The sequence below is a fragment of the Engystomops pustulosus genome, chromosome 8, assembly GCF_040894005.1.
Source record: "Engystomops pustulosus chromosome 8, aEngPut4.maternal, whole genome shotgun sequence".
Taxonomy (NCBI): Eukaryota; Metazoa; Chordata; class Amphibia; order Anura; family Leptodactylidae; genus Engystomops; species Engystomops pustulosus.
The window spans coordinates 45,679,562-45,706,537 of record NC_092418.1 but is presented as its reverse complement, the minus strand read 5'-3'; the positions used below and the strand labels follow the sequence as shown (position 1 = coordinate 45,706,537).

General features: G+C 44.3%; 2 protein-coding genes across 2 annotated transcripts; both read right to left on the bottom strand.

Annotated features, from left to right (window-relative positions):
• Positions 1-933: 933 nt before the first annotated feature.
• LOC140075214 (hemoglobin subunit beta-3-like) lies at positions 934-2,327 on the bottom strand. The gene is made up of 3 exons (XM_072120813.1): positions 2,167-2,327; positions 1,387-1,609; positions 934-1,160 (listed from the first exon to the last, which is right to left on the bottom strand). Exons 1-3 carry the CDS (start codon positions 2,256-2,258, stop codon positions 1,029-1,031), a joined length of 447 nt encoding a protein of 148 aa, XP_071976914.1. The 5' UTR covers positions 2,259-2,327; the 3' UTR covers positions 934-1,028.
• Positions 2,328-18,776: 16,449 nt separating this feature from the next.
• Positions 18,777-20,765, bottom strand: LOC140075213 (hemoglobin subunit beta-2-like). Its single transcript, XM_072120812.1, has 3 exons — positions 20,606-20,765; positions 19,507-19,729; positions 18,777-19,199 (listed from the first exon to the last, which is right to left on the bottom strand). Exons 1-3 carry the CDS (start codon positions 20,695-20,697, stop codon positions 19,068-19,070), a joined length of 447 nt encoding a protein of 148 aa, XP_071976913.1. The 5' UTR covers positions 20,698-20,765; the 3' UTR covers positions 18,777-19,067.
• Positions 20,766-26,976: the final 6,211 nt, after the last annotated feature.

Below are 26,976 nucleotides of genomic sequence, written 5' to 3'. Positions count from 1 at the left end.
CAATATAATTTTTGGGGACTTGCACCTCCTGCCTCAGTATAATGAATGATCCATTAGATGCAATGACACCTTAACTTGTTGCCAAAAACAGCCACAAATCAGCTTTTTTTTGTTGGCGAAAATTTTAAGCTGAGCTGTGATTGGCCTGTTAGGGCAACAAAGATACTGTTGGAGAGTTTGATAAATGATAGAATATGAACCTATGTGGTTTGGTAATGTGTAACTACATGCAGACTAGTGTTACAATAAAAGTCAGTGTAATCCAATGGAGTGCGGTAGTAATCAATGTATAGTCTGCATGTGGAAGGCAACATCTAGAACTATACTCTCTGCAGGCGGACAGCAACTAGAACTATAGAATAGTGGTGAAAAGCTCAGAGTAAAGAAAAGCTTGTATAAATATATAAAAAAACCTTTAGGAATCCCTTTGTATTCCAGAAAAAGGCTTAAAGGTGTTGAATATTTAACCACAACATCTAGCGGGGGATGTGTGACATTAAACATGCCCATAATATGTATTTTTTGCGAAAGGGTTCTTAACTTGAAGGGGTTTTGGTCAAGCCCAATTGACCAAGTGTCTATGTGTCTATGCACAGAGAATGTAAAAAGAAGCAGACACTCCATTATCTTTGTAGTGGTCAGACATGGTTACTGCAGATACACTTAAAAAGGCAGCTGAGCTGCAATTACTTGCCACTACACAGAGATTTGCGCAGTCTGCTTCCTTTTCAATACTCACTAATTTGATATGAATGAACTATCCGTAGGATCGTTCATAAATATCTAAAGCCCTTAAAGCCAATTTAATTGAAGAAGCACACCTGTTCCAGGAGGACCAAAGATGAAAAAACCAAAAAGAAAGTGTAACCTTAAAATACTATTTTACATATTTTATATTTTAATAAATGTATCGGAATAATCACATGATGACACTTTTATGTAAAATTGCATATGGGTTTTATTGAAGATGTTATACACACAATATCCCACTTCTACAGCTAAGGATGCATGACTTGTTCTGACCCAGTTTAGCTGTGGTAGCTGTGGCTGAGACCATCAACCAAGACAGCAAAGAATTTCTCCACTGCATGTTGAACTGGGGCGGTGAAGGAAGTTGTAAGTTTGGCAGCCAAGACAATGACCAGGACCTCAGCAAAACGCTGCAAGAAGAATTACACATTTATTGTTAGGTTCACATCATGAGAAGGGCCTTTTCCATGAGAATATAACAGTCTTATATATATATATATATATATATATATATATATACACATATTTATACATCTTGGTTTACCACTATAATTGGAGTTCTGCTCATTTTCTTGCATTAAAGTGTTAACTGTTCAAAATCATTTAGAAAATCCTTTAGTGAAGTATATTGCTTACCCTGAAGTTTTCAGGATCCACATGCAGCTTGAAAGCATGGATGTCACTGAGTTCATGAAGAGCTCCCTTCACGTTGTCCAGATGGTGGACGGCATCACCAATAGCAGACAGGACCTTCTTTCCATGGGCATGGACCTTGGCGTTTCCAGCGATGGCAGTTGGGTTGGACAGGTTGCCGAAGCTGCTGAAATACCTCTGGGTCCAGGGGTACACAATCAGAAGTCTGTAGGAAGAGAAAATTCATTTGTTATACACTCACATATCATAATGCAGACTTGAAAGAATAATATGTATTGAGAAAAACATCATAAAAGAAGATTTGACGGATAGTGAATATATACATGCCATGGGCATATCTATGTGTGATACATTGTCAACCATTAGTAAGTCAAATTTCAACTATATTCAACTATGAATATTTATGCCTTAAAAAAAATATTGATATTTTTACATGGAAGTGAAAGACCCCAAAGGCTGACAGTTACCACACCTTGAATTATTGCAGGCACGGTGGTGTCATTTCATGTGCCATATATGACTTTTATACTGGTTAAATAAGTGTCATATATAACTATAAACCATAGAGATAACAATTTACATTTTTCACAAACAGGTAAAGAATCTAATAAAGATAGTTTTACTACAATGGTTGTAGCTATTATATCTAGTAAAAGTCTAGTATTTTGCCATGTGTACTAACTAATCAGAAAGGTTTGGCAAAATAGGAATGCAATGAAAAAATACTTTCGAATAGTTATAAATCAAGTTGTTTTGCATTACCTGCTCAGAGCTTCATGTCCATCCTGCTCGACATCAACCTTGGACCACACAGAGGTGATGGCTGCCTTCTCTTCAGCTGTCCAGTGAACCATGTTGACGGTTAGAAGTGAGTAGCTACTGCTTCTATTGTGAGAAGTAGGTGGCTCTAAAAGACATTGCTTTGTATGGATAATTTATAGGGTGCTTAGTATGTCCCGCCTACATTATCATAATGCTGTGTCACCTTATTGTCTTCACTCATAACCCCAGTTTATAGTGACATTGCTATTTGATATTACTCTCTTTTCATATGTACATGATTTTCTCACTTTGCATCTGCTGATCATACAAAAATAGCTCAGTGCACCAAAATAGATAAGAAGCAAAGGCTGTTTAACAGATAACATTGTTACAACAAAATGAAAAAGCTCATGAATTTTGCTGTAAGCTTAAATAAAAGAATAATACTGTATCCAATGTATATAATGGATATAAACCCATTTCTGAAGAGCCCAGGTTAACATTGGCTTTACAAGAGCTAGTAGTGTCCCATTATGGATAAGAATACAGGACACATTATTAGTACTGTATACAATAGGAATAAAAATTCACTCAAATATATGAAATCATAAATGCCATTTAATAAAAAACACAAAACAGTTTTCCATGTCTAAAATTTCCCTAAATAAATACTTGCTAAAAATGATCTATTATGTAACATACCTATTTTATACGCACTAACAGGAAAACACAAAATATGAGGTTGCAGGTTCTTGAAACTCCAGGGTAAAAATACATTTCTTAAACAGAATTAAAAAATATATATTTCTTGCCCAGCAATATCTCACAGTTCAGTTGTGTTATGTGTTTATATCCATAATCCAGAAGCAAGTAATAAAATCAATCCATTCTAAATTTGAGACCCAGTGGAACTAGAAAGAAAAACACTAAGGGGCACCTTTACTAAAAACAGAGCAAACTGCACTATATGTAGTGTGCAGAGGCAGCCAGATTCATAATTTGTGCCGCATGTAAATCTGGGCCATGAATGTGGGCCATAACATTACGTTTAAAATGTTCTAATTAGTTGTCCATCTGCCCCACACCTCCTTAAACTAGATACATGACTAGAAAGAAATACATTTAATTTACATGGTAGTTTTTATACCCAAATATATAATTTGCCTTAGCAGCCAATACTTCAAAATGCATTGCCCAGATCCTTATAGCACTGTACCATTTGATAGCTTGGTAATAGTTTCCATGTTTACATTCAGCCTAAAATACATAACTTTGTTCTAGAAAAATTACAATACCTCCTCCGCCTGGGACTACTGCAGAGTATATGGATGTGCTAGATGGGGCATTACACTCAGGGGGGAATTAAGACTGCCATGGGCCCTGGGCTGTATAAATATTATGGCACCTAAAAAACTGGAAGTCACTTCCTACATGTGGTACTAAAATCAGGCTTCTTGGGGAATGGAGGATGCGTCCCTTTTGCCTGGTCTCAATCTGAAACCATGACCTGAAATGGCTCTTGTGTACATGTATATTGGAAGCAGGAACATTTGTACAAGGATTCTATGGGTGAAGGTCCTTCTCAGTATAAAATTTGGTATAAAATTTTGGTGGCCATAGAACTTTTGGTTTGGGCCCCATGCTATCGCCCAAACCAGCTATATTCTAATCTACTACTGATTTGACTTATATTTAATATAGTTATTAATCTGTAGTGATGTGTGTTGTCAAAATCGTGCGATATAACTGGTTCCGGCCTGAAATAGTGTCCACAAATCACCAGATGAAGCGCCATACGTTCAAAGCGGCTGTTGTTATACTTGTAATGTTATAATACCCTCCCTATAAGAGACTGAACTTTTTATCATGTTTGTAAGTATTTGCTAATAAATGGAAACAAGAAGAGAATCAATGATATGATATGATATGATGTTACACTTGCTCTGATAGTCGTACCTGAACAAATCAAATTTTTTATGTTTTCTACATACTTGGTGGAGTTGAAGACTTCTGTAAATTCCTTAAAATCAACTGGGCCACTTACTTGGACAATCACATTGAACACTTGGATGACCCAACTTTACTGTGGGCAGCGTCAGAACCGATCTTGAGGGGCCATACGATTGCTTATGTATCACACAAATGCAAAGTTGTTCTGGAAAGTTTATGCTGTTTTATGCCTCCCTCCTGAGGGCGCAGCTGCCCTATCAAACTCTCTTGACACCTCAGTCTAAACAGGCCTATACTGAGGCTATGAGGTTGTTGGACACCTATATTCAGGGACAAAAAAAAGAAAAAAGAGACCAACCAATCTATTTACCAAAAGCTGTTTGTTTGATGCACGCAGCCCAGAGTCCTAGTGTGCAGGATCCCTAGTCCAAGACAAAAAGAGGAGAGAAGGCCACAGCATCCAATATGATGAAAAAATGTTAAACCTTTATTCACACAGGCATAGAAAAAAGTGCACAAAGATTGATTGACAAAGATTCATTGTGAATCGAAATGTTGCACTTTTTTCTATGCCTCTGTGAATAAAGATTTAACCTTTGTTCATCATATTGGATGCTGTGGCCTTCTCTCCTCTTTTTATATTCAGGGACAAGCACACTGGAGCATCGGGCGACTCAGAATACATTTTATATTGGGGAAACCACATGGGGTCTCTAGGCAAGCTACGGCATATCTGCAAACCTCTTCTGTCTCTGAGACCCCTCAACTAATTACGAATCCAGAGGAGGCTTTGATTCACTAATGTTTCACAGACTTATACCATGTTGACCCAACAAATACTGATATTATTGAAATGGTTTTTTTTATCTCTTACCATGCCTAGGGTGACGAACGAATAGGGAACCTATCACCATGGTTCTACCTATAAAAGTAGTTTGGGTGTTGGGTGCATCTATAGGACGTGCGGATAGCCCTTTTAAGGGCTAATCCTCATGTCCCCACACTATTTTAATAACTTTTATTTTGCTAATATGTAAATTTACTAAAGAGGCCACTGGGGTGTGGAGAAGCCAGAGCTGAGGCTATACGGCGCGGCTACTCCATGCCCCAGTAGCCTCTTTGATCCGCCTACTAGATAACTCATAGCTGCGTGCCTTTGTCCACGATGCCTGCACAGCTTTGAGGATCTGCGTGCCAAAGTTATCTGGTAGGTGGATGAAAGAGGCTACTGGGGCGTGGAGTATCTGCGGCGTGTAGCCTCAGCTAGTAAATTTACGAAATATTAGCGAAATAAAGGTTATTAAAATATTGCAGGGACATGAGGATTAGCCCTTAAAAGGGCTATCCTCACGTCTTATAGATACACCTACCACCCAATCTACCTTTATAGGTAGATCCGTGGTGGTAGACTCCCTTTAACAGAAGAGCAGGTTATGGCTGCCATCTCAAGGACAAAAACAAGATGGCCTGATGGCAAAATACTACAAAATATTTGTACCAAAAATCATCTCCTTATTCACTAAGCTCTTCAACACAACTTACTGATCCGGCATAATGGCTGACAGATTCATCGACACCAGAACAATTCCATTGCTAAAACTTTACAAAAACCCTGAAATAATGATGTTCATTCTGGCGTCATGTCTCTACCAATCTATTCTACCACACATACTGCACCCAACCCAGGCAGGTTTTACCATGGGCGCAATGCAGTCAAAAAATATCTTATATCCTGGCTACTACAGCGGGACAGGAAGACACGGGTTAGGTCTTAATGCTTTTGGGATTAGAAGCCAAAAATGGTTCATTAAAGTGCCTTGGCCTTTCTTGTAGGCAAGTATGGGGTGCAGGATTGTTGGCAGGACTTTTCAGAATTTGATAGATCTGCTTTACACAGGCTCCCACACTACAATTATTGTCAGTAGCAAAAAACTCCACAGTTAAACATTTTTCAGGGAAACCAGACACGGCTTCCCTATCTCCCCACTTCTTTTTAATCTCTCCCTAGACCCCCTACTGTATCACCTTAAAGGCCGGACATTAGGCACAAGGAAACTCTGTGTCTCTGCTTTTCCAGATTGTTAAAGGATATAACTAAAAGGTGGGGTGGCTATCCAGTTAAACCATATATTTAGATAAAACAGAGGCATTATTACTAAAGGCAAAACCTTTATAATTGGTTAACTTCGTTTTAACATAGCAAATGTCTTCCCTTACATAACTGGGAGTACAGATCTCTAAATAATATAATGCCAACATAGCCCCATACTTATATAACCTAGAACAAACCATCTCTAGGTGGCCACACCATATCCTTTCCTTTATAGGCAAAGCCAGCTTACAAAAACTGGTGGAGTTTCCCAAGTTGCTATACATTATGCAATCCATACCTCTGACCCTAACACCAAAGGATATAAATAAAATCAACTACCTATACCACAGATTCATTGTGGGAGGGGGGGGGGTTGCCATCTGAGGATAGCATTCCACATTCTACAACAACCAAAACTCAATGGCAGTCGTAAGTTCCCTGACATCCGGGCGTATAACTTGGCTTCTAACCTGAGAGTTATCCAAGACTGGAACACAGTTCCTCCATTTACACAGATGCATTTGTGTTACATTATTTTGGAACAAGAACAGGTCATATTATTAAAGGGGGCATCTGACGTGGCATTTTGTAATAATAATTAAAAAATGTGCAAAGTTCCCTAGAAAACTTGTCTTAGTAAATATGCCCAAATAACTTTTTCCAGGTTTTTTTGGTGGTAAAATTAGTAGCCTCGGCTTCTATGTGAGTATTTACAGTAGGAGGGTGGTCAGCTTCAGAGCTCCCCGGGCCATCTCCTACACTGTCTGTGAGATCTGGTCTGGACAGTAGTAAGTGAGGATGGTTTCATACAGTTAGGAGTATGATTGGTTTTCCTAAATGCACATTTGAAGTTCTTCATTAAATTATTTTAATGAACACTACAAGATTAAGGAAATAGAGGCTAAAGCATAGTACTTAAAGGGGTCAGCCACTTTCCTCATGATTTTTGTGATGTGTGTATGTGTGGGGTCAGACAGTAGGTGTTCTCCTTATGGAGAGATTGCCAATTAAGGACACCTTAAAGGCATGTGGAGACTTAGAGCCATAGATGCTCCACTAGGGAATTCTGGGAAGTATGTAAAAACATTTTCCAAGGCGTTACATGGAAAACAATGCCTCTTATGGCTCTAAGTCTCCACATGCCTTTAAGGTGGCCTTAATTGGCAATCTCTCCATAAGGAGAACCCCTGCTGTCTGACCCTAATCAATAGCCTCTCATACAGCCAATCCAGTCCCCTATGCTGTACTGAAGAGACCCAATCAGGTTGAAACAGGGCTGTCTACTGTTGGGAGTCTGTTCCTTCTGGAATAGATATACTGGTTTGGCTTAATCCCACACCATGGTTTTAGACTTCTTGTAGGTCATACTTGGTGTTAAGGGGGCTGCCTCTCAAGATAGCAAAAGGAGGTATTGTTTTCCATTTAACACCTTGGAAAATGTTTTTGCCTATTTCCCTGTATGTGTGGGGGGAAGGATACTAGGTACCAATATACATCTATTAATAGTTCTGCACCTCTTTCTTGATATGTAAAGTGAAGCCTCCTGTCTTTTACCTCATCAGTCAGACATTCCTGTCAATAAAATGGTTGCAGATGGAGAGTCATGTGATCTCTAACTGTCCATGAGCAATGGCCAGTTAGAGATCACATGACCCTTTATCTGCAGCCATTTTACGGACAGGAATGTCTGGCTGATGAAGCAAAAGACAGGAGGATTAGCTTTACCAATCAAGAAAGCAGAGCAGGACTATGAATAGATGTTTAGGCTGCAGGGACCAAGGGGAGGAGATGAAGTGGGAAGGTAAGCAATCATGTGGGTGACAGATCAGGTGGGTGGGGAGGCAATGAAGTTTGTCTCACCATGCTAAATGTCCTGCATATTGATCAGACATTAGACTCATCATGGACTTCACTGGTCGGATCTTTCCTTTTATTTTGCAGAACAATGCCAACTGGATCCTAACAATTAACTCCACTCCCTCCTATTTCCCTCCAATTCCCTTCACTTTACCCTCCAAGGTTTGACCTGATATAGGCTTTGCTTACTGTAAATCAGGGTTATGTTTTATATTCTGAAAACTCCAGTGGCGCAACTAGAAATAAGAGGGCCCCATAGCAAACTTTTGGCTGGTCTTATTTGCTTGAGCATGAGCTGAGGGTATGCCCCATTCTAACATGGCTGCCGGAGAGTAACTATAATGGCTATATGCTCTAGCTTGCAGTCAGGTTGCTATGGATGTTCTTAAGCTTCTGGATATACGCAGTAGTAACAGGGACATGCCGTAGAGGGTGTGTTTACAGGATCTCCAGGGCTAGGAACATGTGATATATTAAATTTAACCCTTTATACACCATATATCTGCTAATCACTGTTCACTGATGGATTCAGGTATTATTTCTAGGAACACATATGGGGGACATTTATCAGGACCTCTGTGCCATGTCAGTGCCCTAGAAGCCCTGAAATAATCGCAAATGCTAACTTATTGGTAGCACTTGCAATTATTTACCCCAATCCACCACCTTCACGACAGTGGGGTGTGAAAGGGGGGCGCAGCATGGTGCACGGAGGGCATGCCAGGGAGTTGGCTGGCATGGGGCGTTACTGTCCCTCACGCCCGTGCACTTGCTGCAACTCGTGAATTTTCACATGTGAAAAGTCAACGGCTGTGCCCTGCCTTGCGTAGAGATGAGCCTTGTGCAGTACCCCACCGGATACATTAAGAGGCTGAAGCACGAGTGCCGGTGTATGATAAATAACCCCCATTCTGTAGATAAATGACTGGAGGCTGCAGGGACCAAGGGGAGGAGATGAAGTGGGAAGGTAAGCAATCATGTGGGTGACAGATCAGGTGGGTGGGGAGGCAGGTACTTGGGCGGGGCGGTCAGCAGAGATCTATGCAGCAGCAGTAGGATATTTAATGGTAATGTGACATGCCTTGCTAAAAGAATTAAATTTTTGGGGCACATTTGAAACTGTGTATACATATATATTTAATATAGAACATAGTAGTCATGAAAGTGTCCCCGATCATGCTTTCCAGAGAACTGATGCAGCTCACAAACATTCTTGCAGAACTTGTGCTATGACGCGGCACTACTGCGGCACTGCGGTAACATAGTTTTCTATGATCGGATGAGCTCCAAGTGCAGGGATTGGCATAAAGTCAGATTTATACACTGTCTGGTCAGAAAAAATGAGTCTGGCTGCATTCATTAGAGGTTTCTGAGATAAGAGTTTAGTAAGACCAGATAAGAATGTATAAGAGCAACAACAAAGGTGTTTTCATGTTTCCAAAGTAAAAGGCAGATTGTAGAAGTGTTTTTCAGTTGTGGGTGTGGGGGCGTAACTACGGCGGTAGCAGTCATAGCAGCCGCTATGGGGCCGCAGTGTCAGGGGGCCCCGTCATTTTACCTCACACAATAAAGACTGGAGGATGTGGACCATTATATCTATATTGTACTGCACATGTCCAGAATAATATGTATATAACATTTACTTTGATGTATATATGCAGTATCTGTGATGTGTATATAGTGTCTGTATACACTGTATGTGAGTATGTTGCATATAGCACTGTATGTGTGTATATGCACATGAGTGTATTTATATGTGATTGTAACTCGCATGTGTGAGTATACTAATATGTATATTTTTTAAGTGGGAAGGGGGGCCCCATGCCGTATCCTGCTAGGGGGCCCTGTCTCTCCTAGTTACGCCACTGTGCGGGTGACACAGGCATGCTAGTAAATATGAGGATTACTCACATAGTTTACCTCTCCTGTACAAGTTCAGATGTCGGGAGAATATGCCCTACTATCCCCACCCTCCTGGTTCAGGCATTCCCCAGACATTTAGAGGAAGTGTCTCTTTGCTGCATTGTTACCTATGAAGTCACATCCTCCTCATATGCTGACATCAGGACTTCCCTGTAACACTTACCTCTGTCCTACCTTCTAGATGTTACGCATCTACCTGCCTCTCCCTTTACTTCCATGCTACCATCCTCCCCTTTACTTATTCCAGCACATTCCAAACTCCTCTCCATGTTGTTAATGGATCTCAGTGTTGCAAGCGTCTTTCCTTTTTTAAGGTGACATAAGTGGCCATGGTTGTCAGCAGATAGCATTGCAAAACATGGATCTAAATTGCCTGACACACCAAAAGTTTACCTTGCACTACAGCCTTGCAGCGCTGGGGTCCTGGGTTCAAGTCCGATCCAGGTCAACATCTGCAAAGAGTTTATATGTGCTCTAGGTGTTTGCATGGGTTTCCTCCTGGTCCTTCAGTTTCCTTCCACACTCCAAAACATACTGGTTAGAGATGAGCGAGCACTAAAATGCTCGGGTACTCGTTATTCGAGACAAACTTTTCCCGATGCTCGAGTGCTCGTCTCGAATAAGGAGCCCCATTGAAGTCAATGGGAGACTCGAGCATTTTTCAAGGGGACCAAGGCTCTGCACAGGGAAGCTTGGCCAAACACCTGGGAACCTCAGAAAAGGATGGAAACACCACGGAAATGGACAGGAAACAGCAGGGGCAGCATGCATGGATGCCTCTGAGGCTGCTTAATTGCACCATTATGCCAAAATTATGGGCAACAGCATGGCCATGACAGAGCGACAGAATGAAGCTAGATAGCATCTAAAACATCCAATAATTGACCATGACACTATAAGGGATGGCATGCAGAGGCAGCGGCAGCAGCGGCAGGCTAGAGAGTGGCATGGCGACATACCCTAAACTCAGGCTTCAAACCAATGGGTGGCAGAGAGGAACCAAAGGAGGTGAGCAAGAAGCGCCCAAATAATATCGGTACATGATAAAAGTTTGCCAGTATATTTTGTGGATTACACAGCAGGGTGGCGACAAAGTTAACATGGAAGCCATGAAAACAACCCAAAATTCTGCCTGACACAGCTCGTTTGATAAGGGGACCATGTATGGAGGCAGTGAACTAGTAGTAGATTAAAGGTGCTGCAGTTAAAACTATGTTAGTTGGATCTTGGCATGGAGCTGGCGCTCCGCTGCCAGGCGAGCTTTCGCCAATCCAAGCCCCTGTCTCTAGGCTACTCCCCAAAAAGCACTTCTAAGAACCTTTTGTATAAGATCAAGTGTAGTAGCGTTCTTATAAGTTTAGGATATGGCGGGTGAGGGGAATGTAAACAGATGCGCAAGAAGCGCTGAAATAATATTGGTAAATGATAAAAGTTTGCCAGTATATTTTGTGGATTACACAGCAGGGTGGCGACAAAGTTAACATGGAAGCCATGAAAACAACCCAAAATTCTGCCTGACACAGCTCGTTTGATAAGGGGACCATGTATGCCTACAGTTCATGCCAGTCGCTGCACTGGCTGCCAGTCTCCTTTCGAATACAGTTTAAAATAATAACCCTCATCCATAAAGCTCTGTATAATGCTGCACCCCCCTACCTCTCCTCTCTTATCTCAGTCTATCGCCCAACCCGTGCTCTTAGATCCGCCAGTGATCTTAGATCAACCTCTACCCTAGTGCGGACCTCCCACTCGCGTCTCCAAGACTTCTCTAGAGCTGCACCAATTCTATGGAATGCTCTGCCCCGGACTATCAGACTAATACCTAACCTCCAAAGTTTCAAACGTGCTCTTAAAACCCATTTCTTTAGGCAAGCCTATAACACTCATTAACTGCACGAAGTTTTAACTCTTCTACTAACCCGTCCTGTGTCGTCCTCCCATCTGTTATCCAGCAACCAACAGGCACCAGACTTCTCTGCAGTCCCATTCACCCTGGACCTGGTATATAAGATGACGGCTGAGTGGTTCAAGCGACAGCAATTCCATTTATTATATTTTGTTCTATTCCCTAAGAAGAATGGCTTGACCATTAAAAATTCTTTTACCTCGTGTTACCCCATCATCTTCATAAACCGTAAGCTCTGGCGAGCAGGGACCTCACTCCTGTTGTTCCATACAAATGTTGTGCTCTGTTACATTACATTTGTATTTGTTTCCTATGATTTGTAAAGCGCTACGGAATATGATGGCGCTATATAAATAAAGATTATTATTATTATGGAGGCAGTGAACTAGTAGTAGATTAAAGGTGCTGCAGTTAAAACTATGTTAGTTGGATCTTGGCATGGAGCTGGCGCTCCGCTTCCAGGCGAGCTTTCGCCAATCCAAGCCCCTGTCTCTAGGCTACTCCCCAAACAGCACTTCTAAGAACCTTTTGTATAAGATCAAGTGTAGTAGCGTTCTTATAAGTTTGGGATATGGCGGGTGAGGGGAATGTAAACAGATGCGCAAGAAGCGCTGAAATAATATCGGTAAATGATAAAAGTTTGCCAGTATATTTTGTGGATTACACAGCAGGGTGGCGACAAAGTTAACAAGTTTGATGTGGAATGGCCTGTAATAGCTCTTGGGCGGTGTGCCTTTTATCGCCTAGGCTCAGCAGTTTGAGCACCGCCTGCTGTCGCTTAGCGACGGCACTGCTGCTGTGCCTAGAGCTACCGACTGATGGCGCCATGGCCACGGATGGTAATTCGGAGGAGGAGGAGGTGGAGGAGGGGTGGGAGGAGGAGGAGGTATAGTAGGCCTTTGAGACCTGGACCGAGGTAGGCCCCGCAATCCTCTGCGTCGGCAGTATATGACCAGCCCCAGGGTCAGACTCGGTCCCAGCCTGCACCAAGTTAAGTGTAGTAGTGTTCTTATAAGTTTGGGATATGGCGGGTGAGGGGAATGTAAACAGATGCGCAAGAAGCGCTGAAATAATATCCGTAAATGGTAAAAGTTTGCCAGTATATTTTGTGGGTAACACAGCAGGGTGGCGACAAAGTTAACAACTTTGATGTGGAATCCATGAAAACAACCCAAATTTCTGCCTGACACACCTCGTTTGATAAAGGCACGATGTATGGAGGCAGCTATATGGACGACTTTTGGAGGTAGCAATGGAGACAACGTGTGGAGGCTGCTATGGAGACAATTTAATTTGGATGGTGCCTGTATGTGGCAGTCCAAAAAAGTTTTCAAACCAGAGGAGCAGGTAGGTGGCCCTCCAGAAAAATGAAATAGATTGAGTGCCTGTATGTGGCAGTCCAAAAAAGTTTTCAAACCAGAGGAGCAGGTAGGTGGCCCTCCAGAAAAATGAAATAGATTGAGTGCCTGTATGTGGCAGTCCAAAAAAGTTTTCAAACCAGAGGAGCAGGTAGGTGGCCCTCCAGAAAAATGAAATAGATTGAGTGCCTGTATGTGGCAGTCCAAAAAAGTTTTCAAACCAGAGGAGCAGGTAGGTGGCCCTCCAGAAAAATGAAATAGATTGAGTGCCTGTATGTGGCAGTCCAAAAAAGTTTTCAAACCAGAGGAGCAGGTAGGTGGCCCTCCAGAAAAATTGAATAGATTGAGTGCCTGTATGTGGCACTCCCAAAAATTGTTTAAAACAGAGGACCGGGTAGGTGGCCCTCCAGAAAAATTAAATGCATAAAGTACTATAGCTAGAGCCAGTGGGCCCTGTCAAAAAATAGCCAGTTTCCTCTGCTTTAGTGTACAAAGAGGAGGAGAAGGAGGAAAATGAGGAGGAGGAGGAGTGGATAAATTATTCAGGTTGAGCTTCCTTCACCTGGTGGAGATTGGAAATTATGAGAAATCCAGGCTTTATTCATCTTAATAAGCGTCAGCCTGTCAGCGCTGTCAGTCGACAGGCGTGTACGCTTATCGGTGATGATGCCACCAGCTGCACTGAAAACCCGCTCGGACAACACGCTAGTGGCAGGGCAGACAAGAACCTCCAAGGCGTACAGCGCCAGTTCGTGCCACATGTCCAGCTTTGAAACCCAGTAGTTGTAGGGAGCTGTGTGATCATTTAGGACGATGGTATGGTCAGCTACGTACTCCCTCACCATCTTTCTGTAAAGATCAGCCCTACTCTGCCGAGACTGGGGACAGGTGACAGTGTCTTGCTGGGGTGACATAAAGCTGGCAAAAGCCTTCTAAAGCGTACCCTTGCCAGTGCTGGACAAGCTGCCTGCTCGCCTACTCTCCCTCGCTACTTGTCCCGCAGAACTACGCACTCTGCCGCTAGCGCTGTCAGAAGGGAAATAGTGTTTCAGCTTGTGCACCAGGGCCTGCTGGTATTCATGCATTCTCACACTCCTTTCCTCTCCAGGGATGAGAGTGGAAAGATTTTGCTTGTACCGTGGGTCCAGGAGAGTGAATACCCAGTTATCGGTGCTGGAATAAATTCTTTGAACGCGAGGGTCACGGGATAGGCAGCCTAGCATGAAATCTGCCATATGCGCCAGAGTACCAACGCGTAAGAATTCACTCCCCTCACTGGCCTGACTGCACATTTCCTCCTCCTCCAACTCCTCCAACTCCTCTTCTTCTGCCCATACACGCTGAACAGTGAAGGACTCAACAATGGTCCCCTCTTGTGTCTCGCCAACATTCTCCTCCTCTTCCTCCTCCACCTCCACCTCCTCCGATATGCGCTGAGAAACAGACCTAAGGGTGCTTTGGCTATCAACAAGGGAATCTTCTTCCCCCGTCTCTTGTGACGAGCGCAAAGCTTCCGACTTCATGCTGATCAGAGAGTTTTTCAACAGGCCAAGCAGCGGGATGGTGAGGCTGATGATGGCGGCATCGCCACTGACCATCTGTGTTGACTCCTCAAAGTTACTCAGCACCTGACAGATATCAGACATCCACGTCCACTCCTCATTGTAGACTTGAGGAAGCTGACTGACCTGACTACCAGTTCTGGTGGAAGTTGACATCTGGCAGTCTACAATCGCTCTGCGCTGCTGGTAAACTCTGGATAACATGGTTAATGTTGAATTCCACCTCGTGGGCACTTCGCACAACAGTCGGTGAGCGGGCAGTTGGAGGCGGCGCTGCGCTGCCCTGAGAGTGGCAACATCTGTGCTGGACTTCCTGAAATGCGCACAGATGCGGCGCACCTTCGTGAGCAAATCAGACAGATTGGGGTAAGTCTTAAGGAAACGCTGAACTATCAGATTTAACACATGGGCCAGGCATGGCACATGTGTCAGTCTGCCGAGTTGCAGAGCCGCCACCAGGTTACGGACGTTGTCACACACAACCATGCCTGGCTTCAGGTTCAGCGGTGCCAGCCACAGATCAGTCTGCGCCGTGATGCCCTGTAATAGCTCTTGGGCGGTGTGCCTTTTATCGCCTAGGCTCAGCAGTTTGAGCACCGCCTGCTGTCGCTTAGCGACGGCACTGCTGCTGTGCCTAGAGCTAGCGACTGATGGCGCCATGCCCACGGATGGTAGTTCGGAGGAGGAGGCATAGTAGGCCTTTGAGACCTGGACCGAGGTAGGCCCCGCAATCCTCGGCGTCGGCAGTATATGACCAGCCGCAGGGTCAGACTCGGTCCCAGCCTCCACCAAGTTAACCCAATGTGCCGTCAGCGATATATAGTGGCCCTGCCCGGCAGCACTCGTCCACGTGTCCGTGGTCAGGTGGACCTTGTCAGAAACGGCGTTGGTCAGGGCACGGATGATGTTGTCTGACACGTGCTGGTGCAGGGCTGGGACGGCACATCGGGAAAAGTAGTGGCAGCTGGGGACCGAATACGGAGGGGCGGCCGCCGCCATGAGGTTGCGAAAGGCCTCGGTCTCTACTAGCCTATAGGGCAGCATCTCCAGGCTAAGCAATCTGGAGATGTGGACATTAAGGGCTTGGGCGTGCGGGTGGGTTGCACTATATTTCCGTTTCCGCTCCAGCGTCTGGGGTATGGAGAGCTGAACGCTGGTGGATGCTGTGGAGGATCGTGGAGGCGACGATGGGGTTTTTGTGCCAGGGTCCTGGGCAGGGGGCTGACTATCAGCTGACACAGGGGAAGGAGCAGTGGTGTGCACGGCTGGAGGTGAACGGGCTTGGTGCCACCTTGGAGTGGGGTGTTTAGCATTCATATGCCTGCGCATACTGGTGGTAGTTAAGCTAGTAGTGGTGGAACCCCTGCTGATCCTGGTTTGGCAAAGGTTGCACACCACAGTCCGTCGGTCATCCGGTGTTTCCTTAAAGAACCTCCAGACTTCTGAAAATCTAGCCCTCGCCGCGGGAGCCCTCGCCACGGGAGCTTCACTACGTGACACATTTGGCGCTGATGCACCTGCTCTGGCCCTGCCTCTCCGTCTGGCCCCACCATTGCCTCTTCCAACCTGTTCTGGTCGAGGACTCTCCTCCGTCTCAGAAGCACTGTGTTCACCCGGCCTCTCAACCCAGCTTGGGTCTGTCACCTCATCATCCTCCGATCCCTCAGTCTGCTCCCCCCTCGGACTTCCTGCCCTGACAACAACTTCACCACTGTCTGACAACCGTGTCTCCTCATCGTCGGACACCTCTTTACACACTTCTTCCACTACGTCAAGAAGGTCATCATCACCCACAGACTGCGACTGGTGGAAAACCTGGGCATCGGAAAATTGCTCAGCAGCAACCGGACAAGTGGTTTGTGACTGTGGGAAGGGTCCAGAAAAAAGTTCCTCAGAGTATGCCGGTTCAAATGCCAAATTTTCATGGGAGGGGGCAGACTGGGGGGGAGGAGGCTGAGGTGCAGGAGCTGGAGGAGTGCCGATTTCGGTGACATGGGTGGACTGCGTGGAAGACTGACTGGTGGACAAATTGCTCGAAGCATTGTCGGCAATCCACGACATCACCTGTTCGCACTGTTCTGGCCTCAACAGTGCTCTACCACGAGTCCCAGTAACTTCAGACATGAACCTAGGGAGTGTAGCTCTGTGGCGTTCCCCTGCTCCCTCATCAGCAGGTGGTGTCTCACCCCACCCAGGACCACGGCCTCTGACCCCTGCAGTAGTTGGACGCCCACGTCCCCGCCCTCGTCCTCGTCCTCTACCCCTAGCCCTCGGGTTAAGCATTTTGAAAATGAAAGTTATAACTTTAATTTTTTTTTTACTTTTTTTTGTGTATTTTTGTGTTTTTTAGTTTTTTTTTTGTGTTTTTTTGTGTTTTTTAGTTTTTTTTTGTGTTTTTTAGTTTTTAAAACCAAACAATGCTATCCTATTGCTATGGCTATTTTCTAGCCAAGTATGAAAGCACACTGCTATGCCAGATGAGATGACGCTGAGTTATGAAAAAATAAACGTAAAATAAAAAGGAAATGGCAGACTGTGCCTAATTGAAATCCAACCTCTAATAAATTTTCCCACTTCGGTCTTTGCGATGGATATGTGCGTCACTAAGCGCTAAACACAGCGGTCGCAAGTCTCACTCCAAATTCCTCACAATTGGCTAGTATATGCACTGCAGCAAGGACAGCCACCAGCAGATCAACCAGAAATAAAATATATATAACGCTATTGTAGGCGTAAGTAAGCCGTTTGGATTCTCCTTTGGCTATTTTCTAGCCAAGTATGAAAGCACACTGATGAGATGACGCTGAGTTATGAAAAAATAAACGTAAAATAAAAAGTAAATGGCAGACTGTGCCTAATTGAAATCAAACCCCTAATAAATTTTCCCACTTTGGTGTTTGAGTTTGAGTTTGCGTGTCACTAAGAGCTAAACACAACGGTAGCAAGTCCCCCTGCAAATTCCTCACAATATGGTACTAGCTGCACTACTAGTGCCAGCAAGCCCAGCCACAAGCAAACAAAAAAAAAAAAAGTATAACGTTATTGTAGCCCTAAGAAGGGCTGTTGGGTTCTTGTTGAATCACTCCTGCCTAACACTATTCTAATAGAACACCCTAACGCTTTCCCTGACCAGCAGCAGCTCTCTCCCTAGCGGCATCCAGACACAGAATGATCCGAGCAGCGCAGGCAGGGGCTAGTCTATTCCAGGGTCACCTGATCTGGCCAGCCAACCACTGCTATCGACGTGTAAGGGTACCACGTCATGCTGGGTGGAGTGCAGAGTCTCCTGGCTTGTGATTGGCTCTGTTTCTGGCCGCCAAAAAGCAAAACGGCGGGAGCTGCCATTTTCTCGAGCGGGCGAAGTATTCGTCCGAGCAACGAGCAGTTTCGAGTACGCTAATGCTCGAACGAGCATCAAGCTCGGACGAGTATGTTCGCTCATCTCTAATACTGGTATGTTGATTAGATGGGGACAGGGACTGATTTGGCAAGTTCTGTGCAGCGCTGCATAATCTGTGAGCGCTATATAAATAAAGGTGACTCCACTGGTTACCCGATGTTCAGCACAAGGAATCAAGCACTGTAAATGTAATGTTGCACTGTCTTTATGAAAAGAAGTTTTCCAAGCTAAAGACATTGAAGGCCTTTCCTTAGTGGGGACTTGACGCCGTCACTGATCAGCTACTAATGCAGAGAGAATAAAACAGTGGCCAGATCTGGGTACTGCTTCATTCCCATAGAAGGAAGATGAAGTTCAATTACTTTTCCCAGCCATTACATAAAAAAAAAAAATAGAACTGTCTGCTTACTCTTCCATTCTTTGATCAGTGGCAGCTGTTCTGTAGGCACTTCCAGAACCTTCTCAGAACCTTGCAAATGCTTTATTGATGAGTTATACTAAGGAAAGGTTATCAGTATCTTGTGCCGGGAGCACCAGAGATACAAATGAAAACATCGGACTAATTTGAGCAATTATTAGCTGGTTTATTATAACCCAGGAGTGACATACTGTGGACATATTTGGGACAATAATTTTTCCATAAGGATATACTGATGATTAAGTGCCCAAAATGCACATGACAGGTTCCCTTTAAACCTTAGGTACAAACCTGAAATACTTTTTACAAACCACTGTATATCAGAATAATCATGAAATGACTCTTATTTAAATGGAACGTATGTTTTATTAAAGATGTTCTACACACAATATCCCACTTCCTTGGCTAAGGATGCATTTCTTGTTCTGACCCAGTTTAGCTGTGGTAGCTGTGGCTAAGACCATCAACCAAGACGGCAAAGAATTTCTCCATTGAATGTTGAACTTTGGGAGTGAAGGAAGTTGTAAGCTTGGCAGCCAAGACGATGACCAGGACCTCAGAAAAACGCTGCAGGAAGAATTGCACATTTATTGTTAGGTTCACTAGATTAAGATTTTCTCAGGTTCTTTTAAAATTATTTTAATACCTAATATATAAAAATATACCTATATTATACAAATGCTACAGTATGCCATCATTTTTTAAATGTAGGCTGTAAGGGTGATAGGTATTTACAAATGTAGAGAAATAAACTTAAAGGCTGAGGTAGTGCAAACTATTGTGTTGCTGCAAATAAAGAATTAACTATACTGTGTTACCAAAGATTCCAAAAGCTATTTAAAAATTCCATAATTTGGTAGCATATAATGCTTACCCTGAAGTTTTCAGGATCCACATGCAGCTTGAAAGCATGGATGTCACTGAGCTCATGAAGAGCTCCCTTCACGTTGTCCAGATGGCCAACGGCATCACCAATAGCTGACAGGACCTTCTTTCCATGGGCATGGACCTTGGCGTTTCCAGCGATGGCAGTTGGGTTGGACAGGTTGCCGAAGCTGCTGAAATACCTCTGGGTCCAGGGGTACACAATCAGAAGTCTGTAAGAAGAGAAAACAAGATTTGAATATATTCAGATATCAGAATGCAGAATGCAGAATATCACAGGACAAGTGCCTATACCCACAGCAATTTTAACAGATCTGATATGGAATCCACAGTCTGTTCATTTTCTACCACATGCTATCAGAGATTTTCCTACCTACAAGAAGCATCTTGTAGGATTGGATATAGGTATGGTGGTACACTGAGTGGCTATGCCTCTATAATTTGGGCCATGGCATTTTAGGAAACGAAAGTTGGAACAATAAGTACATATAATTAAATATATAGAAGTAAATATGATAAAACAGGATTTGACTCATTGGGCATTGAACGTATGTTTACTTGAGCCATTAATAATTATAGGAATAATAACTACCATCATTCAATATTGTATGTCTAATTTTGAAAAATCAGATTAATCAGCCAGACCTCTACTTAAAGGACATCTAAAAAAAAAAGGATTTTAAAATTATGCAAATGAGCCTGAGGGGCTCTGGGCTCCATAGATTTTAATGGAGCCTGGAACCCCTCAGGCTGATTTGCATGATTTTTAAATAATTTTATTCTTAAAACCAAGGGCATAGGAAGCTTAAAGAAGAGCAGATCCTGCCAGTGGGGGCAAACATCAGGATGTCAGTGTTCTTGGTTTACAATTCTTCATCCTGGTGCTAGATGTCCTTTAATGTAATATAGGCATGGATGTAATTTCATGTTTCATTTTGCGATCTAAGAGATAACAATATATTGAACATAAACTAATTAAAAAATAAAGTTTTCATTGCTAGTATACAATTTTCCCATTTCCACTAAAGGTAACATCGAGAAGATACGGAAAAAGAGTAGAACATATTAACAAATGTATTTTGAATTACCTGCTCAGAGCTTCATGTCCATCCTGCTCGACATTAACCTTGGACCACACAGAGGTGATGTCTGCCTTTTCTTCAGCTGTCCAGTGAACCATGGTGACGGTCAGAGGTGAGTAGCTACTGCTTCTATTGTGAGAAGTAGATGGCTCTAAAAGACATTGCTTTGTATGGATAATTTATAGGGTGCTTAGTACGTCCCGCCTACATTATCATTATACCATGTCAGCTTATTATTTCCCCTGGATGACCCCAGTTAATAGTGACATTGCTGTTAGATATCACACTCAGTTCATATGTGCATGATATTCAGCATCTGCATCTGCTTATGCTGATCATACACAAATACTTCAATGCACCGGTTACAAATAGATAAGAAATGAACAGCTATGTTAATGAAAATTTGTTAATGAAAATCCAAATTAAAAAGCTGCTTGAAGAGATAGAAGCTAAAACATAAGGAAAAATATAATATCCAATAAATACTATAAATGTTGACCAGTTTTGGAAGTGCACAGGACATCAACGGTTTTACTGGGGTAGACAGTGTTCCAGTATGACTCCTTAGTAGTACTGTATAACGTAGGAAAAAGAAAACACTCAAATATATGAAAGGTCACAAGGTAATCCTTACAAATACAATTTTTGCAACTTCTGAGGCATTGATGTACATGACATTCTAAAGAGGTTTCTAAAGTGTGTGTCTCACAAGTGTGCAAGCACACCTTTACTGTATTAGTTTATAGGGAGAATAAGTTAGGGAGTAGCCCCAAAGCCGAACATTACCAAAGCCTGGCCCACCATGGTACCCAGGGACCCCCTGATTTACTACAGACAAGTCACCGCCATGTTGCAGCAATTGATGGCTACTCAACAACAGAGTAAAGTTTCTGTGGCTCCTCCTGCTACTCCGGGTAGCCTGCATTCCACTGAATCTAGGCTGAGACTCTCCATGCCATCTGAGTATGATGGGGACCCCAAGTTGTGAATGGGCTTTATCACCCAGTGCTCCCTGCACATTGAGCTAATGCAGACACAGTTCGTCACGGAACAGTCTAAGTTGGCATTCATCATCAGCCTCCTCTCCGGGAAGGCCCTGGCATGGGCTACTCCCCGCTGGGACAGAAAAGAACTGGTCACAGCTAAGATTACTTTTTTCTTCACTGAGATCCGGTCCGTCTTTTAGGACCACAATGCTGAACCCGCATCAAGGGGACTTGTCTGTCGTGATTATGCTGTTCAGTTCCATACTCTGGCTTCTGAATTATCCTGGAATGAAGCAGCTTTGGTTGCAACTTTCAAAAAGGGGCTTTCTGGGCTGATTAAAGACACACTGGCTGCACGTGACCTGCCATCTACGCTGACTGGTCTCATCTCTCTGGCCACCCAGATTGACGGTTTGCGGAGCGTTCTGAGGAGCAGTGTCTGGAACAATTGCAAGTCAAATTCAATGTTTGCCCCGTCTGCCTCCTGTCTTTCCGTGTTTGCTGCAGAGGAACTGATGAAGGTGGATAGAGCTTGTCTGACCACCCAAGGGCATTTCAGAGGAAGACAAGAGAACCACCGTCTATATTGTGCCAGCCTGGAGCACTTTCTTGGGACTTGTCCTGTCCGTCCTCAGTGTCCCGGAAATGCACGCACCTAGGGTTCTTGGGAGAAGCGTCCCAAGGTGAGAGCAAAGCTTCTCCGTGTCTGAATATTCCCGTTCTGCTCAGCTCTGGGACAGGTAGCCAGTTCCAGATTTCTGCCTTCTTGGATTCTGGCTCTGCAGGAAACTTAGTAGATGCTGCTCCCAGCATAATTTTCCTGTGGTCTGTCTCAAGAAGCCCTGTCAGTGGCTAAATCCTCTCTGATCTGGTCCAGTACCGCACCGAGCTACTGTTCCTGCAAGTCGGAGCGCTACACAAAGGGAGACTGTCTTTCTATGTGCTACCTCGGTCCACATCTTACATCCTGTTGGGTCATCCATGGTTACAGCTCCACGCACATGTGCTTAACTGGAAGACGGGGGAGATTCTACATTGAGGACCAGATTGCCAGTCTTGCTGTATGGTGGTTCCTCATCCAGTTCCTGTCATGGTCTCTTCTGGGGTAACCAAGCCTCTGGAGGGTCTCCCAGCTTCCTATTAAGATTTTGCTGATGTCTTTTCAAAGAAGCAAGCAGAGACTTTGCCACCGCACCTTCCTCATGACTGCCCTGTCGATCTGCTGCCAGGCAGGGTTTGGTGTACCCACTCTCTGTGCCCGAAACCGCAGCAATGTCTACCTACGTCAAAGAGAATCTGCAGAGGGGGTTCATAAGTAAATCCTCTTCTCCTGCCATTCTAGGCTTCTTCTTTGTGACCAAAAAGGATGGGTCACTCTGTTCATGTAAAGGCTATCGCAGGTTACCATTAAGAACCACTGCCCATTGCCATGGATCCTTAAACTGTTCGACCGCCTACGTGGAGCTAAGGTCTTCTCCAAACTGGACATACACGGGGCCTATAACCTCATCCGTATCAGCGTAGGTGACGTGTAGAAGATCGCCTTCAAAACTCGCGATGGACACTTATGCCAAACTTGAGAAGTGCCAGTTCCATCAGAAGAGTCTTCCCTTCCTCGGCTATATCATCTCTGACAGGGGCCTACAGATGGATCCCGCTAATTTATCTTTGGTTCTTCAATGGCCACTCCGTGTAGATGGTGAGGCAGTGCTCACCCAGAAAGGGTCCAAAGGCCGAACTCTCACTTGCGGGTTTTTCTCTAAGAATTACTGCTCCGCAGAGAGGAATTACTCCATAGGGAACCGAGAACTATTGGCCATAAAAATTGCCTTAGAAGAGTGGTGCTATCTTCTGGAGGGAGCTCATTTTCTGGTTCACTAGAACTTCCTCTATCTCCAGACTGCTAAGTGGCTGAATCCGCAACAAGCCCGATGGTCCCTTTTCTTTTCCCGTTTCAATTTCCTTATCCACTTCTGTCCGGCTGAAAAGAATATCAAGGCTGATGCTCTCTCTCATACCTTGGATGTCATTGGGGAAAATCCTCAACATGTCATCCCTCCTGAGCAACCGGTTGTGGCCACTCCAGTGCACCTCCAGCAACTACCTCTTGGCAAGACCTACGTCCGACCTGCTCTTCGGAAGAGGTTCTGACTTGGGGACATTGCTCACATTGCTGGGGGGTTCAGTTTGTTTCTAAATTATGGCAATTCCTGTGTAACCAGCTTCAAGTGAAATTGGTCTTTTCTTTCCCCTATCACCCACAGTTAACCAAACTCTGGGCTCCTATCTCCGCCATTTTGTTTCTGCCTGTCAGGATGAAGGGTCCACGGGCGGAGTTTTCTTGTAACTCCGTGGATTCAGCATCTGCTGGCTCTGTGCCATTTTTCATTGTTTATGGACAGCATCCACGCCCTCCTCTTCCTCTACTTGTGCCATTGGACGTTCCTGCCATTGAGGAGTTGGTACAAGATCTGAAGTCCATTTGAGAGCAGACTTGCCTTTCCTTGCTACCGGCTTCTTCCCGAAAAAAGCTCCAGGCTGATAAGAAACTCAGGCCTCCTCCTATCTTCTCTCCAGGTGACAAACTGGTTGTCCTCCAGGTATGTCCGGCTAAAGATCCTTGGCTACAAACTTGGTCCACGTTTCCTTTTGAGTTGCTGAGGCACCCAATGCTGTGGCCTACACGCTGCACCTCCCCCCACCATGCGCATCCTGAACTCCTTCCACGTTTCTCTCCTTAAGTCAGTCACCCTGAACCTCTTCCTACTCACCCGTCCTCGCTCCTGTTCCTAGTCCGATGGCCGCGCGTGTGCATCGGCTTCAGAAGATTTAAATGGCCAGGGCACCGTTAATTGGCGCCTGCCATTCCCAGAATTCTTTATAAGCCAGCCTCTTCCTGCACACCCAGCCGGATTTTTGTTGTGACCCCAGTTCCGTTATCATGATCATGTGCTGCCTGCCCTGACCTACCACTTTGTCCTGTGTTGCCCTTCCGGACCTCCTGCCTGTCCCTGACCACAATTCTGCTTAACGTTTCGGTATCTTGCCTTGGCTGCCACCGTGGACAAAATTGCACCTGTGGAACGACGTGGTGGTACCACCCCGCAGCTAGTCAAACCCGCTTTGTGGTAGGCTCTGGTGAAAACCGGGTAGCACTTAGAATCCGGTCCCAGGTGTTGGCTTATGTCATCATCCACGGTGGTCCAGTGATTCCAGGACCTATGTCTCAAGCAATATGTGGTGCCACATACCAATTAAGGGTAAATTCACATGGCTGTCTGTGGGGACGTATATGCGGCACATGTGTGGCACCTATCCGGGCTGCCCACCGCAAAAAGATAGAGAATGCTCTATCTTTCTGTAAGTGTGCGCTCGTGCGCCGCTGTTTTCTATGGAGGGAGGAGGGGCCACCTCCTCCTCTTCTCCAGCACACGGCGGTATGCCCTCATGGTGGGCATATGCCGTGTGAATGAGCCCTAAAATAGTACTAAATACGCTTGTAAAACTATTGATTTGCTAAGGTTCACATATGAGGTGGAAAACTAACCAGAGACAAACAAGGTTTCTTGCAGACCTGGGTGCATCGTAGATAATACTTGAGATGATTTTCCACAATAACTTAACATTGTGCTGTTTTTCTTTTTTTTCTCAACACTAGTCAAAAAAGCAAACCAGATATCATGTCATGACAACCTTAAAACAATTGTTCCAAATTTAATTGCTATACTTCATAAGATAGGAGTTATTATCATGGGTCAGGATACTGGAGCCCCAGCAGTCACCAGAACAAAGTCCTTTGTTGTATCTTGTCATTTTATTCAATACTATGTGAGCAATGCAAATTGTTGAGCCCTGTGTTCTGCGACTGTATCTCTGGCACTTTCAAATATTATTACTAAATTGATCAGCAAGACAAGTGGTTGCCTGCTGCTCCATCAATTATTGAGAGTAACAATCACACTAGCTACACACTAGCCCTTTAAGCTGTGTTTCCTTATACAAGTTTAAGATGATAAAAGATAGGAAATCCACCAGTCTCAAGGGGGTAGATTCATTATGCCTTCTCTGCCAGAGAAGCCACATGAATCTCCCCCTTCCCGCCAGTTTTCTGGCTTCTCCAACCCACACGACACTTTGGTCATGTCAGGGTAAGAAGCGGTGTGCGGTGTGCGGTGGGCATGGGCCTAGCTCACCAGATTTACTATGGTCACTGCCAGAAAACCAGCAGAGACTATAGCAAAAATCTCTGCCAGTTCAGACCTCATCTGCTAAGAGTCCGGATCCCCTTAGTAAATACAGGTGCCGAACCCCCAGCAGGGGGAACTAATGAATTCCCCCTGAGGTGTCCCATGTAGTCTGGTTTCTTCTACTACTTTTTACTAGGCTTTTTTTTGTCTCAGTTTAGACTTTTTTGTCTCTACAACTACTGAAAAAATCTCCAAAAATTAGTACAAGGAACACGACTGTGGGGCACATGTACCTTTGTTTTTGCTTTGTTTTTTATTTTATTTTTGCAACTTTTTTAGCGCCTAAGACAAAGTTCACCATTATCTGGTTCACCCTTCTCTGAGTTATCAACCAATAAATGATATCTAAAGGTATGGAAGATGAGGGAACTATGGCTCATAGGCAAATTAAGCACAGAGGATACAAAATATATTAAATGCTAAGCTTCTTAACCTTGAGGGTGCGTTCAGACGTTCCGCTAGCGCCGCATTCATAACGCGACGCTAGCGCACAGGGGGCGGAGTTTGGGGCGATCGCATATGTGTTTCCAGAGAAACGCATGTGATGGGGTTATCAATCGCATGCATTTCCCGGGAAACGCATATACGATCGACCCAAACTCCGCCACCTGTGCGCTAGCGCCGCGTTATGAACGCGGCGCTAGCGGAACGTCTGAACGCACCCTCAAGGTTAAGAAGCTTAGCATTTAATACATTTTGTATCCTCTGTGCCCACTGTGCGCTAGCGTCGCGTTATGAACGCGGCGCTAGCGGAACGTGTAAACGCGCCCTGAAAATTTTAAGAGATCCCAAATTTTCCCGTAGGTAAGTAAAACAGCAGCACTTTTTAGTGCTTCAAATAAACTATAAAAAGAGCTTTTTACCATCCAACCATCTTTACTTCTCAGTCCACCGTGTTGATAACCGTGCACATCATCTTATAAAAACCGTGTGGTGATTCCCTGGTTTGCTGATCCAGTTTAGGCTCTTTCGGGGACTAGTTTAAAAAGAACAGATCCATAGTGCAGATCAACAATGACTTAGATAGCGGCTTAAAAGTATTTATTATACTCCCAAACATATATAAAAAAGCACTTTGTATATAAAATCACACCAAATGGTAGCCAGCAGACGTCATTGTCCTATGGGTTTCGCCATGAGGCTT